Genomic DNA, 19884 nt, shown 5'->3' on the forward strand with positions numbered 1-19884 from the left:
TTTTGCTAGCAGACAGAGGTTAGTACTTCAGAAATGCTGGAACCCTGGAGGGCCCAAGCATCATCCCACTAAAAGAAAACTGGAACATCAAAGAATATGTAGGCATGTGTCAAGATATTGTTCAGAGTTTGTTCTGTTGACTTTTTATGGAAAACCAAATAGAACCCAAACAGATACTGACTCTTATCTCTCTCTCCGTCACCTCCGAAGAGACTGTGTCTTGAAATCCTACTCTCTGTCTTCGTTTCCTGGCATCTGGCCTTCTGAATTCATATTCTGAATCCTACAAATCATGAATACCTCTAACCTAGCTATTTCCAGATCTCTGTCCAGATCCCTCCATCCTCCAGTTCTTTCCTCAGGAGGGTAACTTGATCATGTTTCAGCTGACTCCCAGAATGGCCCTTAAATTTCCTCCAAGGTGTTGCCAGATCCTTTGAGGACAACGATCATCTCTCATGCTTCCCCATGCCCTTGATTATCTGATCATTCGTCCTTCATATTAACGTCATCCACAACGGCTCTTATTGCTCCTTTCAGTTATCCCTCTCTCCAAACAATTAGGTCTCCACATGGGTAGACAGTCAGGACAGAGGGTTTTCTAGAGGGGGAAATGAATCTGATGCGTTTTATGTGCCTGCAGAGCTCCAACTTGGTTTAATAATCCCTGAGCACCACTTAGCGTGCGGCAAGGTATAAATATATGCTAATAGGAGGTCTGGTTCCTTGTCACAACACCTCGCAGGCTGCATTCGTGCAAGATAGAATAAAAAGATTAGATGCAATCTTGAAGTCAATCAGAAAGCAAGAGGAAACCAAAAAAAAAAAAATGGAGCTCAGATTGTCAACAGGAGAGGCAGAAAAATGACTTGAATCGAATTGCAGTTTATCTCGTTAAGCGTTAAAGGAAACCAATTTCTTTCAGAAATTGGAAGGCAATTTAAACATTTCTACAGTTTTACTAAAGTTTGAAATTTTCCAGTGAAAGAATAAGGTTTTCTTTATTTCTGCATATCTGACATTTTCCCTGTACTCTCAGGGACTAGAAAGCCCTAGATAAGAGGACAGTTAAGGAAAAGAGAGCAGTTATCAACAAGGAAGGGAAAGAATCTGTTAAAGAAATACTCATTTGATTTCTCCAGCTCTTTCAGGTTTCATGCCAAAAAAAATCTATGGAAGCTAGAACTACATACAAAAAAGCCAGGCTATAAAATCTGGCCTAGTCCTGAATAAATAACCAGGCTGGATTAATGGACAAATATGGAGGTCATATTCAATTTATGAAGGTCAAATAAAATAGGCCAATCTCAAGACCAAGCTACATTCCACTGAAGTTGATGATATCACAAACCAAAGGTAGTATTCATAATGAACTCAAATCTTCTGGGATAAGCCTCTTTCTCCATTCCCAGAAGCAAGAACATATTGACAGTGGCCTGTTTTGCAAAACATAAATTGTTACTGCTGCCCAGACTGAAATATATAACTCTCTTCATTGTATTGAATAAAAATTGCTATCTAAACCTGCATCTTCAGAGTGAAGGTCAAACCTTCCCCAGCACTGTGGTCCCTCTGAAAGTGGTCTGGTAGCCAATAAAAGCAAACTTTTTTTTTTTTTATCTTATCCTGGACAATGTTATCCTGGCTACATCATCAGGAACACCAGGTTTTAAAGGAGACATCTAGTGTTAATGGCCATTATCTCAGGAAAAGGATCAACCAGAGTGAGGAAAGGGACACTCAAATTTTACTGAATATTGAGTATTGTTTGAATATTTTACAGTGAAAAAAATCAATATTGCTTCTGTAATTTTTTAAAATGCACTTTAAGGTGTTCTGAGATGAATATGCCAAGACTTATTTCAGATCAACACCTCTGAAACACTGCCAGCTCTTGGGTGAGTTAATGTTTGGTTAACAGCTGGACAAAGCTCAAGTGTAACTGCCTGCCATTGTGGCTTTGGTCTTCCTTCCTTTCCTTCCTCACATACTCATTCAGTCTATAAACACTTAACTGAGTGCTTAATACCTCCTGGTCTGAAAAAAAAAAAAATTATGTTAAGCTAAATTTACTCCATTTAAAGAAAAAATAAGAAAAAAAGAAATCAGAAACGGCATGTAGGACAGCCAGTTGTTCTCTATTATGATGAAAAACGAAATCTCAGACAGATTCATCAGGGAGAATATTCAGGAACCAAAAAAAAATGTGCCTTCCCTGGTTTCTCACTCCCACTGACAACTTTTCCCTTTCAATAACTTGTTATGTGCCAGGAGCAAACAATATGAAATCCATTCCTAATGAGCAATAATTATAGCTTTAAGAAGCTGTACAATCAGTGTTCACTGATTTCATTATTAGATAGCACCATAAATTATGCTAATACTGATAACAGTTCTGGATGAGAGAGGTCCAGATCCGGGAGACTGCACTGGAATTATTTACATCCTCTATTTCTGAAACAATAGACCCAGCAATTTGAAAATCAGATGATCCAATTTATTCTGGCAGGACACACATGTAACAAGTTGCATCAACCATAAAATTAAATAGGTTTCTTTTTTTTCTTTTTTTATATTTTAAGTTTTTCTCCTTGTTCTTCTCCTACCTTGCATATTACCAATCTCCTTTGATGAGAGATTTCTAATTATTGTAAATCTTGCTTCTAAAATTGCTCAGTGATGGTGGTTGATGATGTCATATGACTAGGATGGCTTTAGCACACCCATGTCTTCATACAAGCTAAGCCTAAAAATGCAATACCTGAAAAGTCACAACTGCTTACCTGGATGCAGAAAAAAAGTGCAGGGCTTTGGTGAAAGGGAATTATTCTTTCTTTTAATCAAAATTTCAAAATTTTAAGGGCTGACCATGAAAGGACAAACTCCAGATGAATATGGAGAACTGGCCCAGCTCTCCCAACTGCATCTCTCCTGTGTTAAACACTTCCTCTTGGAATTTTCTCACTTCTCTTAATAGCAACACAGGCTATCATTTTTGAGTACTAATTGAAAGCCTAGCCCTTTCCAAAGGGCTTCATGCACACTACTCCATTCATAAAAACCCTAGGCAGTATTTCTATAGTTCCCATTCAGCAGGTGAAGAATAAAAAACTCAGAAGGCAACACACACCTATTGCCTAAGAATACACCGTAAGAATCTCAGAAAAGCCAGGATTCAAACCCAGGGGTATGTGAGATTGTGGCCTTTGACAGTGAATGTGAAGAATCCCACATAAATTGACTCCAAATGTGCGGTCCTTCCTGAAGTTTCAGGAAAGGACAGCAAAGGGGGAAATTTTACCACATGATGCTCAGAAGACTTCCTTAAAGTTCTCATTAAGTGCTGCCAAAGATATGGAGCATCTAGAGCACTTGATACTCTCTCAGGCAATGCCAACCATGTAGTCACTTTGGAGAACTCTGTGGTAATACCAGCTAGAGCTAAACAGTCACATATATCCTGTGATTGAGCAGCTGCATTCCTAGGTATATCCCAACAGAAAATGGCAGGCACAGTAATGGTTAGAGCAGCATTACTCAAACTAGTCCTAAACTGGAAGCAATTCACATGCCCGTCCGACAATAGAATGGGCAAATGAATTGTGATACAGTCATGCAATGGAATACTGCACAAGAATGAAAAAGAATAAATGCCTGATGCATGAAAAAACATGTATAATTATACTCCTACAGACATAATGTTGAGTGGAAGAAGTTAAAAACAAAGAATTCACACTATATGATTTCAAATATTTGAATTTCAAAAACATGATAGAAGGCACAATAATGATTATTCAGGGGCTGCTGCCTGGGAGGGGCTGTGAGGAAGTTCTCTGGAATGGAAATTCCTATATACTGATGCAGGCAGTGGTTACAAAGAATATCCATATGTAAAAATGCATTGACCTATTCATTTAACATTTATGTACTTTATGTAAGTTATATCTCAATTTTTTAATAAATAAACATTCTCACTGGACCTTTCTGTCCCTCCAAAATCCCAGTCATTGTGGTAATTGGTCTCCAACCTTTTCCTCTTACCATCCCTTCAAACTTTACCCCCACCCTTTACTCCTTCCTACTATCTTATAGATTTATTATTTTCTGTCCCACTGTCAGCTTCATGTCTTTTCCTATATGAATCAATTTGGCTCTCTCCAGCACCTACATTTCTCCTCTCCACACATTACCATAATCAACAGATCAAAAATTCCAGCAGTCAAACAGACCAAACAAACAATTCTCTTTAGAAGAACATATGTGTACCTTTACAGACATATCGCAATCATTTGTATTTGTCTCCTTTGAGAGATAGTTAAGCTCTCTGAGGGTAGGAGGTATAAATCCCCAGATACTCAGTAAATGCAGAGTTGTAGTAAGTGAACATTGTTATTCAACACAAGTCAAAAAACCTAGGCCACTCACAAAGTTCTCATCTTCCACTTGAGGGCCAGCAATCGATTAAAGTATAATAACAGAAAAGAACACTTGGAGTTGGGATCATAAAGCTATGTTTCAGAGGCATTTGCCTGAAAATTGTAGGAAACAAGATGGTTGACTTTCATGATCATGTCATTTTTATTACTTTTAGTCTTTTTATCTCTTCCTATCTTACTGCCTTTTACTAAACAAACATAACCAGGCAATTCCATGATCAGGAAGGAACAGAATAACAATAACTCCCTTGGAGTTTTTGGAGGAGAAGACAAAAGACAAGAAATTTAAGCATGTTATTAAATCATCTATCCTCTGAAATGTAAGAAGCAGGTCACGAAATCATGCTGATGTCATTTCTTGATTTTTAGTAATACTGATCCTGGAAGGGTGGCTGTTGTTGTTGATGTTTAGTCACTAAGTTGTCTGACTCTTTTGCTACCCCATCTGACTGTAGCCCACCAGATTCCTCTGTCCATGAAATTCTCCAGGCAAGAATACTGGAGTGGGTTGCCATTTCCTCCTCCAGGGGATCTTCCCAACCCAAAGATTGAACCTGCCTCTCCTGCATTGCAGGTAAATTCTTTACCACTGAGCCACCGGGGAAGTCCAGAAGGGTGATCAGTTTCATTTTATTACAGGGGTGAAAGAGTCATTCATCTACTTGCTTAGGGAGCTACTCAATGGTAGGCATATCATAAGAATAAACTTATCTTTCCAACTAGCTGTACACCAGCTAACAATCACTGACAGAATCTCAAAATTCAAACTCTGGAGTACATGGGAAAAAACAAAGACAAAAGGATGAGTCCAACTTACTAAGGAAGAATAGTTAGCTTTCAAGTCCATTTTGAAAGGCTGTGCCATGCCAGGTTTAGACAAGAGAAAATTCTTTTATTCAAATCCTTCACTCAAATATAATTAAATGGACTAAAATCTGAGTTATGTAAAAGGCCTCAATTGTTAGGCTGTCAAAAGTCTGTTTGAAGTATAAGCCATTTTTCTGAGTATTGATGTATTGCAGGTGTTTATGGAACATTGTATCACACAAAACATTTCCATGTTTAGAAAAAAAATGTGCGATTCCCTCCCAGTCCCCGAGGACACCCACCTTAGTTGGACGATGATTGTATAAATACAGAAGTTAGCTGCTAAGAAATGCACCTTCAATTCTTAGAAAAGTATTCCTATGTTTATCTTCTGGTGGATCTGGGCTTGCTAGACATAAACCATTCTTCACCAGTAACAAGTAGAGGTTTATTTTTGTCATTCATAAAATAAACCAGGGCCCAGCCAAAGGAAACGACTCCTGGAGGCAGCTGCGTTGTAGAAGTGTTGTAGAAGTTACAAATGGCTCTGTGGCCCAGGCCATAAACAGTCTTCAGGAAGGCTGGTGCTGAGCTGTTGATATTAAAAATCACCTCATTAATTATGTTTGTAAACAATGCAGCTGTCTGTGCTTGCACGCCAGCTTCCTTGGCATCATAATATTTGTAACAATAATAACCATCATTTCAAGCCTAGCAATAAATAGTCAATCCAAGAACCTCAAGTGAAATCGCATCTGGGAACTGGCACCTGGTCATTCAAAATACTTCCTCACAAGGTAGGAAGACTAGTTTATTTTCCACTCAGAAGACACTTATCAGCATCAACTACTCCACCAGAATTTTTCCCATCTCAGTTTTGAAAGGAACAGGTGAATGGCTATTGCAAGATGAGAAACAAAACAGAGACACCAAGAGTCAAAAGAAAAGGAAGAGTGGCCCAGAAAAGGACATCACGTGATAGAGCTCTCAGAAGGAGTGATGGGAACCACCTTTCCTCTGGTGAAGGATCAGCGAAATCAGGATTGTATGTCAGAGTACCAGTTAACCAGCCATGCCTCCTCAGCACCCATTCAGTTATAATTTTATTCTACAAAATATTTACTGAATACCTACTGTGTGTCAGGTATGTGCCATGTGCTGGAGAAAATTCACAAGCAGATATCCATTTTAGATGCCTGTTCGTGATACAATTGAAACATACCTAATCAACTCAGTAATTATATAATCCAAGTGGCCTAGTATTTATTTTCTTTAAAGGCAGACTTTTGAAGAACATATTTCTAAAGTTAGCCCAGCAGTTATAACCCCTTAAAACTGACCAAAAAATAAGAGGAAAATACATTTTATATGTCACATAGGTAAGCTGGAATTACTAGACCTCTTTCCACACCAGAGGACAACACCTTCATACCTCATTTATGCCTCCTCCGCATGTAAATTCTGATTCTGAACTTCACCGGAGAGAGATAAATGTGGTATCCAATTCCAAACCATTACCCATTTTCCCTGTCTCTGTCCCTCTCTTTCCCCTCTCTACTCTGTGTATATATTAATTTTATAGATCTTTTTATTGTCTGAACTACACTGGTTGCGTGAGAAGCAGAACAATAGGCCAAGAAGTTCCATTTCACACATGCCATCCTTATAATTCAAATAGGACAATAAAGAGAGAGAGAGAGAGAGAGAGATCTATAAACTGGTGATAAATCAGTGTCCTAAACCAAATTAACCAGCGAAATAGATTATCATAAAAATAACGCCATGAAAAATATTCTTCACCTTCCTGGTTCAGCCATCTGTAATGGAGAGAGGAAGGCATGTGTGTGTCTGTGTGCATGTGTATATGAGACACACACATTTAGAGATGCACGCATAAACCTTACACACACACACACACACACACACTTATGAAGAGATCCAGGGGCCATGCAATTTATATGTGCTGCTAGCCCCTCCAGGAACAGGAGAGATCTAAGAAACTCCACGATTGCTCATTAGTATTTCCCAGTTTCTAAAGCTCAGTTTTTCTTCAACATGGTAAACAAAAATACCACGTGCTAGGTATTCTGCTAGACCTTGAGGAAACAAAATGAGACGCAAGGCTTATCCTCATAAAATATCCAGGCAGGGCAGAATAGGTAGACAGTAATCAAATAAGGTCACACATAATATTTTTAAAACTAAAAATCCTGATATGTGCCATTGAGAAAAGACACAGTTGCACTGAAAGCAGAGACCAGGGGAACCTACCCAAGATAAGGTCAAGAACAACAGATGATCGAGCTGCAGAACCAGTAGGGTCTAGAAAGATATAAATAGTCAACAAGCAAGCAACATCCTACATTAGTAGGAGGTGTGAAACACTCTTTCATAGGAGAAACCTGAGAAGGAAACATGACTGAGGCCTCAGGTAAAGAGAGGATGGGGTTGTTCCCATCAGAGGGAACCACATCTACAAAGACTCCGAGAACAGAGAAGAGACAGCACAACCCAGAACCGGAAGAAGGTCACAAAGGGCAGAGAGCAAGGGCAGAATGATGCCGGCAGAGACACAGAAGGTGGGCAGAAGCCCTTGGAGGGGAGGGGAAGGCGGTAGAAGGTGGTCTTGGGTTTTCTTTTGCAGATGCTAATGTTGTTTCCATGTGGAGAAGAGTTTGACCTGAGAAAAACAAGACACTGGGAAGACAGGTATCAGTCTTCCCAAGGTTCACACGAGTCTAACTGGGAGATTGGATCTGAGTCTCACGCTAATTAGCTGTATGACCTTGGATAATTTGCCTCACCCCTTTAAGCCTCAAATTCCCCACCTGTAAAATGGCAATAATAATGGTTTTAGTGGGGATTAAATGAGATCATGCCTGCAGAGCACCAGACCCACTGTAAGCCTTCAGTAAATGTTAGCGACTGGTGGTGCTGGAGATGGAGAGAAATAGATTAGAGAGATATAAATAGCCCACTAGGCAGTAATCACTCTACCTAACTCATCACTAGGAGGAGTGAGACACATCTTCTTTCCCAGGAGAAAGGTTGGAGAGGGATGAATGAGAGAAAAGTGATTGGTACCACTATGAAAAGTTTCCTAAATTTGAAATAATTTTTGTTTCTTCTGATAGCACTGCCAGTAGGTATCTGAGGCCACTGAGAAAATTAGTTACTAAAAAATGCTCAAATAATATCTTGAACAACCTTTGGGATAACAGCAAGAAAAAGATTACAGGAAGGCAAATAACTTGCCCAGGGTCGTGGGTTGTCATTGGAGTTGAACCTGGGTTGCACTCCAAGTTTATGCGTTTTGCAGGAGGGGGCACAGCCTTCAGAGAAGTCCAAACCCAACCCTCCCCTTCCAGAAGCTTTCAGTCTACTCACAGCAAAAAAAAACAAAACAGCAAGCTTCAAGAAACAAGGTACAAGTGAAAGGGCAACTCTATTGCTTACATTGAAAATTATGAGACAATATGGATTGCTTTGGTGTTTCAGTAAGCAGTGTCAAACTAACAGTGTTATAAAATACTTCTTGCCTTTGGATCTAGTAACATCACTTGGAGGGCTCTATCAAAAAGCAAATAGTTGGGAATTCCCTGGCAGTCCAATGATTGGGACTTGGAACTTCCACTGCTAGGACCCAGGTTCAATCTCTGGTCAAAGAACTAAGATCCCACAAGTCACACAGTGTGGCCAAAAAAAAAAGAATACAGTTAATATTATATATGACAGGACTTCCCTGGTGGGTCAGACGGTAAAGCGTCTGTCTACAATGCAGGAGACCCAGCTTCAATCCCTGGGTTGGGAAGATCCCCAGGAGAAGGAAATAGCAATCCACTCCAGTATGATTGCCTGGAAAATCCCATGGATAGAAGAGCCTGGTAGGCTACAGTCCATGGGGTCACAAAGAGTCAGACACGACTGAACGACTTCACTTCACTAATATTATATATAAAATAGAAAACAATAATAAGGCCCTACTTTATAGCACAGCGAACTATATTTTCAATATTCTGTAACAAGTCATAATGGAAAATAATATGAAAAAGAATATATATACACACATATTTATGCATATATATATGACTGAATCCCTTTGCTGTACACCAATGATAATACAACATTGTAAATCAACTATACCTCAATAATAATAATAAAGAAAGCAGCATTATTTACCAATTGCCAAAGGCAATTGTTATTTACTTTTAAAACAAATTGGTTTGTACTCTATTTACATATCCAAAATTTCTAATTCAGTAAGAAAAAAAGTTATCCTCTATATTAATCACAGACGCGAAGACTTCCTTAATTAAGTCAAACAGAAGCTTTAGGCAGAAGCTTCTTGTGGGAAGCTTATGGTAATTGATCCTGAAATTAAGCACCTGTTCAAAATTCGGACACAGGATTTTTGGTGTACCCCCTGCAAAAATCTCATTCACAAAAAAACCAGAACTGGTTTCCCCAAGCTGATCCTTGAGGCCGTCCCCTTTAAACTTGCCAGCTCTCCCAGGAGAAGGTAAAATCACGCAGGGGTATGGATGAGCTACATGTCATTATAGCAGGCACAGCCGTCTGTTACAGGTAAATTGCTAAGCAATGTAATAACAATGCAGTTTATTTACTGTGCAGGGTGCTTATCTACAGAAATGTTCCCGACAAACAAAGAAAGGCACAGCTAAATGCCTTTTCCTTAGAATTACAGACTGAAGCTATGCCAGCACCCTCGGAGAATAAAAATGCTAAATAATCCCTGTAAAAAAAAAGAGTCCCTAAAAACTGAAAGCCTTACCTAACAGAGGAAGCAGAAAAAGGAAACTGGCAGATGGGATGTCCGCAAGGTCTTTTCCAGGCTCACATTACCATTGACCAAAACATGGCAAGGGGAAGACGAGAGGTGAGAAGGACCCAAAGGCCAGTCAGGCTGAGTCTGGACTCAGAGCAGACATTAAAATACGACAACGATGATAGTGATGATGACAAGGACAGTGAGGCCGACTAGCATCTGTCATGCCTCTCATCTTCCACTGCACTTTTCAACATTATCTTTTAATTATCAAAACAACCCTAGTCCTACCATTACTCCCATTTAACAGTTAAAGAGATTTACAGTAGAGAATGTGTCCACTAAGCTGTCACCTTGAGATTGGAAAACAGGCTGTCTCCCTAAACAGAGCTCTTAATCTTATACTAGACAGTTCTCAAGAATCCGAAGGACTCACCTGAGGTCGGACCTGCCATATAGGATTCCTGCCCTCCCCTGGCATCAGTGCCCACCTTATACACACACCCTTCATCCAATGAAGCCTCCAGTGGCCTCACACTCTGTGCTGCACAATGACGGCCCTACTGCATGAAAGTAATATGAAGGGCACCATTTCACTGAAAACCCCGTAGATATCCTTGAAACACACAGCTTTCCATGAACAGAACAAGCGAACTAATTAATGAAGGAATGAAGAATCCAATTAAAGAGTCTAGGATGAACCTAGAGGACATGACTGGAATGTGATTTCTCTACAAGAAAGCTATAACAATCAATAGTATAAACATATCTGAAGGTAGAATGTATCCACAGAAGGAAGGCCGTTTGCCCTGAGTTCAGAAAAATGGAACATTATTGAATTTGGTAGTGTTTATTCAATTGTGCCACAGGGAGAGAGGGGATGTATCCCTGGTAGTCAATATAGAAAAATGTACCAGGATTGTTTCATTTACTTCAGTAGACTTTGTGTACCTACTATGTGTCATAGTGTGCAACAGGTACTATGGTTTAGTGTGCGCGTGCACTTGCTCTCTCTCTCACACACACACACACACACACACAGTTCCTAATATGGAGGAACCAGAAATAATAACAAAGAGACCAACGTGTAAACATCTCTTGACTGCAAAGCACTACAGTAGTGGTATGTGAATGAAGCACAGAGGAGATACACTTCCTCTGTCTCAGGTCTAGGAAAGCTTCCTGAAATGTCTCTAGAGCTGTGTTGCAGTGAATAAGCAGGCATCATCCAGGGTATAAAAAACACCAAAAAAACTCCAGGCGGAAGAACTAGAAGTTATCTATATCACAGCTGGTTGGGGATAAAAGTATTAGTCTGGAAACTGAGTGTGGTTATATGTTCAGTAACCTGAGATTTATCCCAAGGGAAATAGAAAACTACCAAAGGACCTTAGCTAGAGAGGAACAAGGTCAACTTTCATTTAGAAAGATCATTCTCATAGGAATATAAACAATGGAGGTAAATGAAGAAAAGCCGAGAGCTGCGCTCCAGCCCCCTTTTCCCTCCATGGTTTCTCTCCGCTCCCGCGAGTAACTTGGCTCCGGGGGCTCCGCTCGCCTGCCCGCACGCCGCCCGCCACCCAGGACCGCGCCGACGGCTTCTGCCTGGAGCAAACCCCTTCCAACGGCCCTCGCTGCGCAGACTGGGACGCCTCTCCCCCCTCCGCCCCAGTCGCGGAAAGTTAAGTTTGCAGAGGGGGGAAGGGAGAGAAACATGGACATGAAGAGGAGGATCCACCTGGAGCTGAGGAACCGGACCCCGGCAGCTGTTGGAGAACTTGTCCTGGACAACTGCAAATCAAATGATGGGAAAATTGAGGGCTTAACAGCTGAATTTGTGAACTTAGAGTTCCTCAGTTTAATAAATGTAGGCTTGATTTCAGTTTCAAATCTTCCCAAACTACCAAAATTGAAAAAGCTTGAGCTCAGTGACAATAGAATCTGTGGAGGTCTGGATATGTTAGCAGAAAAACTTCCAAATCTTACACATCTAAACTTAAGTGGAAATAAACTGAAAGATATCCGCACCCTGGAACCTTTGAAAAAGTTGGAATGTCTGAAGAGCCTGGATCTGTTTAACTGTGAGGTTACTAACCTGAATGACTACCGAGAGAGTGTCTTCAAGCTCCTGCCCCAGCTGACCTATCTGGATGGCTATGACCGAGAGGATCGTGAAGCCCCAGATTCAGATGCCGAGGTGGATGGTGTGGATGAAGAAGAGGATGATGAAGAAGGAGAAGATGAGGATAAGGAGGAGGATGAAGATGGTGAGGAAGAAGAGTTTGATGATGAAGAGGATGACGATGAAGATGAAGATGTAGAAGGGGAGGAGGATGAAGATGAAGTCAGTGGGGAAGAAGAAGAATTTGGACATGATGGAGAAGTTGATGAAGATGATGAAGATGAGGATGAAGACAAAGATGAAGATGAAGAAGAGGAAGAAAGCTGGAAAGGTGAAAAGAGGAAGAGAGAAACAGATGATGGAGAAGATGATTAATAAGACCCCGATAACCTGCAAAAAAAAGAACTGTTCAGTATTGGTTGGACTGCTGACATGGATTTGGTAGCTTTTTTTTTTTTTTAAAGGAAAAAAAGAAAAAAGGTAGCTGTGATACAAACCCCAGGACACCCACCCACCCAAACAGCCAAAGAATAGTTCCTGTGACATTCCACCTTCCTCCATTTAGTCCCTCTTGGAAATCCACCACCAAGCTTGGGGACTTCACCCCAACAAAATTGTAAGCGTTTGTTAGGTTTTTGTGTAAGACTTGCTGTAGCGTGGATAGCTGTGATTGGTGAGTCAACTGTCCGTGGCTACCAGTTACACCAAGATTGTAACAGCATTTTTACTTTCTGTACAACAAAGAAGCTTTGTAAATAAAATCTTAACATTTAAAAAAAAAAAATGAAGAAAAGCCAACAAGGCACAGAAACCAGTTAAAAAGACACCATCAAAGTCCCATGTGAGGATACGTCCTGGGTCAATGGTAGCTAGAATGAAGGGGAAAGAGAAAACTGAATATATATAGCAAATGATGTTATCTATTGGATAGTTTGAAAGGATGGAGGAGAGGTAAAAAATCTAGGGTAACTCCAAGTTTCTGGCTTGGATGACCAAATTAATGGTAATATCTTGAACTGAGATAGGAAATACAGAAATACATGAGGGATGGGAAATTTGCATTTGGAAGATGAAGGAAATTAGTTTCACTTTGAATATGTGGAGTCTGCAGTGCCCAGTGGACATCCAAAGGGAACTGTCCAGTGGGCTACTGGACATATAGTTCTGAAAATCAGAAGAGTCAACAGGACTGAAGATAAATATTTGAACATCATAAGCAAACAGGTGATACTTAAAAACTATGAGAGCAAAAAAGGATTAACCAAGAATGGATAGAAAAATGGATGTACAGCTGGATGGAAAAATAAGCAAATTAAAATATTAACTAGCTTTAATTTTAGAAAAATAAAAAGTATTTATAAAGCTTTGAAACTTAGTCTTACTTGAATTTTAGATTTTAAAAAGATTTAAAAGTGAAGAAAATTTTAGATGCTTCTTTGGTATAAATAGTAATGTTTCTTAAAAAGAGCCCACTAGGTTAAGAAAAAAAGATTATAAAAAAGCATAAAATGGCTAAAGTCATTTTGAAAAATCAACTTCCTGCTAAGAAAGACCAAGAAATTAGCACTTTGACACCTCCACTCACATTTCCTGGCAAGGATCACCCTGGTCTTTTACTATGACTACTCCATTCCTGAGTCCTTTCTTTTGATTTACCTTTCACGTGGGTGAATCTTGATTTAGTTTTTTTCCAAGAACTTTTCATGCATTGTATATTTCTTGAGTTTGTTGATGTGTAATGATCTTTACCTGTAGTTTTCTTTCTTTTTTGGCTGCTCTGCGTCTTCATTGCTGCACGAGGGCTTTCTCTAGTTGCCACAAGCAGGGGCTACTCTCCAGTTGCAGTGCGTGGGCTTCTCTTTGCGGTGGCTTCTCTTGTTGCGGAGCACATGGGCTTCAGTGGCCCCAGCTAGTGGGCTCCACAGCACAGGCTCGGTAGTTGTGGCTCATGAGCTTAGTTGCCCTGCAGCACGTGCGATCTTCCCAGATCAGGGATTGAACGTGCATCCCTGGCATTGGCAGGAAGATTTTAACCACTGGACCATCAGGGAAATCCCTACCTATAGTCTTTACATGTAATCAACACCTCGGCTGGATGTAATATTCTTAAGTCACTGCTTTCCCAAAACTAGCCATATTTTTCCTCTTAACAAATGACTTGCAAAACCCATGGTAGGGAAGGGAAGACTTAAAGAGTATCTCTCAACATGGTTGGTTCCTCCATTTTTTAAGGCAGCAATATTAAAGGCAATGTTAAAAGCTACAAGCCCTTTTCTGCCTCACTAAATCTCCTCTTTCAGGACTGTGCTCAAGTGTTGTCCACTGCTCTAAGTATTTCCCCTCTCTCCTTCCTAGGCAGAATTATTAAACTTTTGCAGTTGTTACATTTATAGTTGTATGCCTGCATGTTTTCCCTCTAAACTGTAAACAGCTTGAAAGAAGAAATACAGTATCCTCTTTGTCAACCCAGAATTTATCACACTGCTAAAAGGTGGGGAGAGTGCAAATGATGATTAGACAGTCTATTCTAACTTTTCCCCACACCTAACCAAGGGACTCTTTAGAGCAGTTGTGTTCAAATTTAAGCAGGCACAACAATCACAGAGAAGACTAGTTAAAACACAGGTTACTGGGCCCTTTCCAAGTTTCTGACTCAGGGAGTCTGGGGTGGGGCTCAAGAATTTGCATGTGTAACAAGTTCTCAGATGATACGGGTGCTGTGTTGGTCCAAGAACTACACTTAACACAGATTGAGAGCACCATCAGAAACAGAAATACATTGAGCAAATCCTCACAAACAAGGGATGAAAAAGGTTCAGATGATAAGCTTATGCATACTTCTCAAAGCATCAAACTCTGGTGGGCTAAATTATGCCTTGGGGCTTCCCAGGTGGCAGCCGGTGGTAAAGAATACGCCTGCCAATGCAGGAGATGCAAAAGAGATGTGGGTTTGATCCCTGAGTTGGGAAGATCCCTGGAGAAGGAAATGCCAACCCACTCCAGTATCCTTGCCTGGGAAATCCCATGGACAGAGGAGCCTGGCGGGCTACAGTCCATGGAACCACTGAGAGTCAGACATGACCGAGCAATGAAGCACACCATGGGTAAGGCATAATGTATGCCTTACATCACAGGTATTGGAGCACGTGGTCCATGAAAGCGACAGTCACTCAGTCCTGTCCGATTCTTTGCAACCCCATGGATTATACAGTCCATGGAATTCTCTAGGCCAGAATACTGGAGTGGGTAGCCTTTCCCTTCCCGAGAGGATCTTCCCAACCAAGGGATCAAACCCAGGTCTCCCACATTGCAGGTAGATTCTTTACCAACTGAGCTGTCAGGGAAGCCCATAGCTTGGTCCATTAGAAAACACATTTTATGACGTTTCACTTTATTTTTCTTTCTTGATTCATTTTATCACTCATAAATAAGTACCCTAATCAGTGTTACTTACCAAGACTCTCCAACTATCATGCTATAATTTAAATTACATTAACAATTCAATTCAGTGGTCAGGTAGGAATATAAATCCAGAGGACACAATGTACTTCAGACCAAATTCTCTCTCAGAATAAAACAATGATGATAATTTTAAAATACACTCCACTCTTACCCTGTTTTCTTGGGTTTTTCATTTTTCCCACCTCCATATCTCCCAGGCACACAAGATAGTTGTGATTCATACTTGTGCCAAGACTTTGCAAACCATCACTAGGTACATATTCCTTTCTATATCATCCATGACATGTAGCCAGTTAATCCCTAGAGAAGATGGTCTGTGGTCCCAAGGCTTCTACAGCAAGCTCTAACGGTGATTTCTTTTTTTTAAACTTTTATTGGAGTATAGTAGTTTCACAATGTTGCATTAGTTTCTACTCTACAGCAAAGTGAATCAGACATACATATGCATATATCCACTCTTTTTTTAGATTCCCCTCCCATTGAGGTCACCACAGAGCACCTCTCAGTGGTGATTTCTGTACTCCTTTCCTTACCGTGTTTTACTTTTCTGAACACTAATCTTTCCTGGTTTCATGCTAACCAGCCCGGCACTGCACTAACGTTGCGTTGCAGCGCCACCTAGGGTCTCCTGCCAGTAGAGACCCAGGGCTAACCAGCCCTGGGTACTCACCACCAGCCCACTACAGTAAAGGAATTCTGGATTCAGATGAACCCTGCCTCTACAAGAAATTGTTCAGTATAGAGTCAAGGAGATCTCCCATCCCACAATCGATTGTTAAACCATCATTTGAAATGTTGTCTTCAGCTTAAATGGTCACTTCACATTAGGATTTTAACACTGAAGGTTTGTATATAAAACATCTTGCTGGCAAGAGACGTTCAGTGGTGAGGGTGTGGCAAGGAGAAAGCTGCAGCTCCTGGGTCTTTGGGTTCTCCTTCTCATGGCTGTGGCTGTGGCTGAGCTTCGTTGAACGCTGCAGGATGAAAATCAGCTTGGCCTGGCCGGGGAGCTACATTGAAATGGAGCCACACATTAAGCAAGCAGCAGCCGCATTAGAGGCCGAGGGTCCATTAGCTCTCATTTAATGTTTCTTCTCAAGCAGATAAGTACAGGCATCAAACACCCCAGGCCTTTTATGACACGTAAATCACAGGTCAGTGCCTTCCATGGAGACTCCTGTTTGCTAAGTGAGTAGTTAGACCAGGAGCAAGGAAGCAACGCACTTAGAGACCCAGAGGAATGAGTTGACTACACAGGGCAAGGCCAGGAATTTCTCCCTGCAATTTAATGATTAAAACCTTTCTCCTGCTTGAGAACTGCCACATCATTCAGGACCTCCCAGAAGCAGCAGCTCACACCAAGAGCCTCCCTTGGTGTCTGTTCTACCATTAACTCCAAGAGTTGGTTTCCACAAGCCCTACTGAGTGGAAACCAGGCTATGAGACCCCATCTCTTGACACCCCACTAATTGGATGAAGGTGGACGTTATTCCATACCTAATCCACGGAATCTGTTTTCATAATGTACGCCATGAGGCACACAGAGAAGAGTGAGGGTGAGGGGTCTGTGTTAATGGTGGGCCTCTAAGTGAAGGTCCATGAACTTGGGCTGCTGAGGTCCTTGGACCTGCCCTGACTTCTGCCTTTCCCGGGCCTGCCACTGCAGCTTTTCGGTGGATTCCATGAGTTCTGTACCTGAAACCAACTTGAGTGGATTCAGTTCCTTATTACTAAAACTGCTTCTGAGAAACCCTGAAATTGAGGGAGAACACTGATCGAGCTCAGGCTGGGGCTTCTGCTCCCTCCTCCAGAGCCACACTCAGCCCAGCCATGTGCCTGTCATCCAGGCCCAGGCAGGAGATGGGTACACCTACAGGAGGAGGCAGGGGAAAGGGGGGCTGTGGGGGCCAGAGTGTGGTCTGCAGACTGCTGTCAGCCCTCCTACCTGTTACTGGTCTACAACAAGAAAAGAACAGCAACTGAGAAAAACTGAAGAACTTTTGCAGCAATTTTCCAGAGCAATTTGATGTCTATCGAATCTAATTGGCTTCCTTGGTGGCTCAGAGGTTAAAGCGTCTGCCTGCAATGTGGGAGACCTGGGTTCGAATCCTTGGGTCGGGAAGATTCCTTGGAGAAGGAAATAGCAACCCACTCCAGTATTCTTGCCTAGAGGAGCCTGGTGGACTATAGTCCATGGGGTCCCAAAGAGTTGGACACGACTGAGAGACTTCACTTTCTTTTTAAAATTTAACTGGAGGCTAATTACTTTAAAATATTCTAGTGGTTTTTGCCATACATTGACATGAATCAGCCATAGGTGTACATGTGTCCCCATCCTGAAACCCCCTCCCACCCCTCAGGGTCATCCCAGTGCTCCAGCCCTGAGCACCCTGTCTCATGCATCAAACCTGGACTGGCGATCTATTTCACATATGGTAATATACATGTTTCAATTCTATTCTCTCAAATTATCCCACCCTCGCCTTCTCCCACAGAGTCCAAAAGTCTGTTCTTTACATCTGTGTCTCTTTTGCTGTCTTGCATGTAGGGTCATTGTTACCATCTTTCTAAATTCCATATATATGTGCTAATATACTGTATTGGTGTATTTTTTTCCGACTTACTTTACTCTGTATTATAGGCTCCAGTTTCATCCACCTCATTAGAACTAAATCGAATCTAATTTATAAAAAAAAAAAGCTTGTATTATTATCTTTGCTTTTCCTTTTTACCTAGTATTCTATTTTTATTGTATTTTACCAAAAAACATCAATTCATAAATGATAGGAAATAACAATAAACAATCTTTCACTGCTAAGAGTCTGAAGAGCACTACTTAAAATCCCTTTCCATGCTCTGGTCCAGGCCTCCTGCCCATTCAGCTGGCAGCACCTTGCCTAGAAAAGACAGGCTTACAATTGTGTCTTTCTCCAGGAAAAAGTGGCAACTTGCAGGCAGAGGCAAAGCCCGTTGTTCACATCTGTTCATGAGGAGGGCCCACCCCTGGATCAGCGGGTCAGAGGCAGGGCCCTAAACATGCTAAGCACCTAAGACCCAATGCACTCAGATGGAGTTTAGACAAAGTCTTCCAAGGGGGCCCACACAGCAGGCTGCCCAGCACCTCCTGAGCTCCCAGGGCTCTCACTGCTGTTCCGCAGGCCCCCGGGGGCAGCAGGCAGGGCTGAGGGCTGCAGGCAAGGGGACGACGGCCCCGAGGACTGCTTCTCTGAGCAAAACTCCTCACAGCTCTTCTCCCTTTCTTTTTTCACCTTACAAAAAAATTGTTATGATGCAGGGAAAAGGCATTGATTTCATTTGAAACTTTTCCCAAACAGGATATGGACGCTCAAACAGATCCTCAGCCCTTGGCAACTGTTGTGCGCAGGTGTTTCTTGCAAGTGCCGGGTAGCACGTAGGGCGCTGTGATCCAGGGAGCACAGGGGGGTGGCCCAAGGCCCAAGGGGCTGATGGCATGGAGCCCTGAGCATCCCTGCGTTCCAAGAATTTGACTCCTTCCCACAGGCCTCTCCCTGCCCCCTTGCTCACCTCACTTCCAGCCCTGTCTTTAGTACAATACGAATTGAGTTTTCACTCTTGTTATTTCTGTAATTTATATGATGAAGACAAACCACAGTTCCAAAGAGAGAAGTTTCACATGCAGTGAACAAAATGGAAGCCAGGAAGCACAAGTAGGACTGCTTGATAACAACGGGCAAAAGCAGGATAGACTTTACCTACACAGGCAAAAACGAATACTTGAGCACTGACAGAGTCGAAGGAAAAGTTCATCAATAAAAATCAGTACACACACAGCTTATTTGTTTTATTGAAGTATAGTTTATATGATATAGGATGAGATAGTTGCATTGGGAAAGGAGTATGTCAAGACTGTATATTGTCACCCTGCTTATTTAACTTATATGCAGAGTACATCATGCAAAATGCCAGGCTGGATGAAGCACTAGCTGGAATCAAGATTGCCAGGAGAAATATCAATAACCGCAGAAAGCAAAGAAGAACTAAAGAGCCTTTTGATGAAGGTGCAAGAGGAGAGCAAAAAAGTTGGCTTAAAACTCAACTTTCAAAAAACTAAGATCTTGGCATCCAGTCCCATCACTTCATAGCAAATAAATGGGGATTTATAAATGGGGATTTATAAATCAGTATTCAGGACTGATTTCCTTTAGGATGGACTGGTCGGATCTCCTTGCAGTCTAAGGGACTCTCAAGAGTCTTCTCCAACACCACAGTTCAAAAGCATCAATTCTTCA

General features: G+C 41.5%; 2 protein-coding genes across 1 annotated transcript; one reads left to right on the top strand and one right to left on the bottom strand.

Annotated features, from left to right (window-relative positions):
- SPTSSA (serine palmitoyltransferase small subunit A) overlaps positions 1-19884 on the bottom strand; it is a 459057-nt gene that overhangs the window by 261121 nt on the left and 178052 nt on the right.
- Positions 11690-12944, top strand: LOC129633801 (acidic leucine-rich nuclear phosphoprotein 32 family member B-like). The gene has a single exon (XM_055555726.1). It carries the CDS (start codon positions 11744-11746, stop codon positions 12524-12526), a length of 783 nt encoding a protein of 260 aa, XP_055411701.1. The 5' UTR covers positions 11690-11743; the 3' UTR covers positions 12527-12944.

This window comes from Bubalus kerabau, chromosome 19 (genome assembly GCF_029407905.1).
Source record: "Bubalus kerabau isolate K-KA32 ecotype Philippines breed swamp buffalo chromosome 19, PCC_UOA_SB_1v2, whole genome shotgun sequence".
In the NCBI taxonomy this organism is placed as follows: domain Eukaryota; kingdom Metazoa; phylum Chordata; class Mammalia; order Artiodactyla; family Bovidae; genus Bubalus; species Bubalus kerabau.

Excerpts from the sequence above, each read along its gene's own strand:
- LOC129633801 (XM_055555726.1), top strand. The coding sequence starts at position 11,744 with ATGGACATGAAGAGGAGGATCCACCTGGAGCTGAGGAACCGGACCCCG.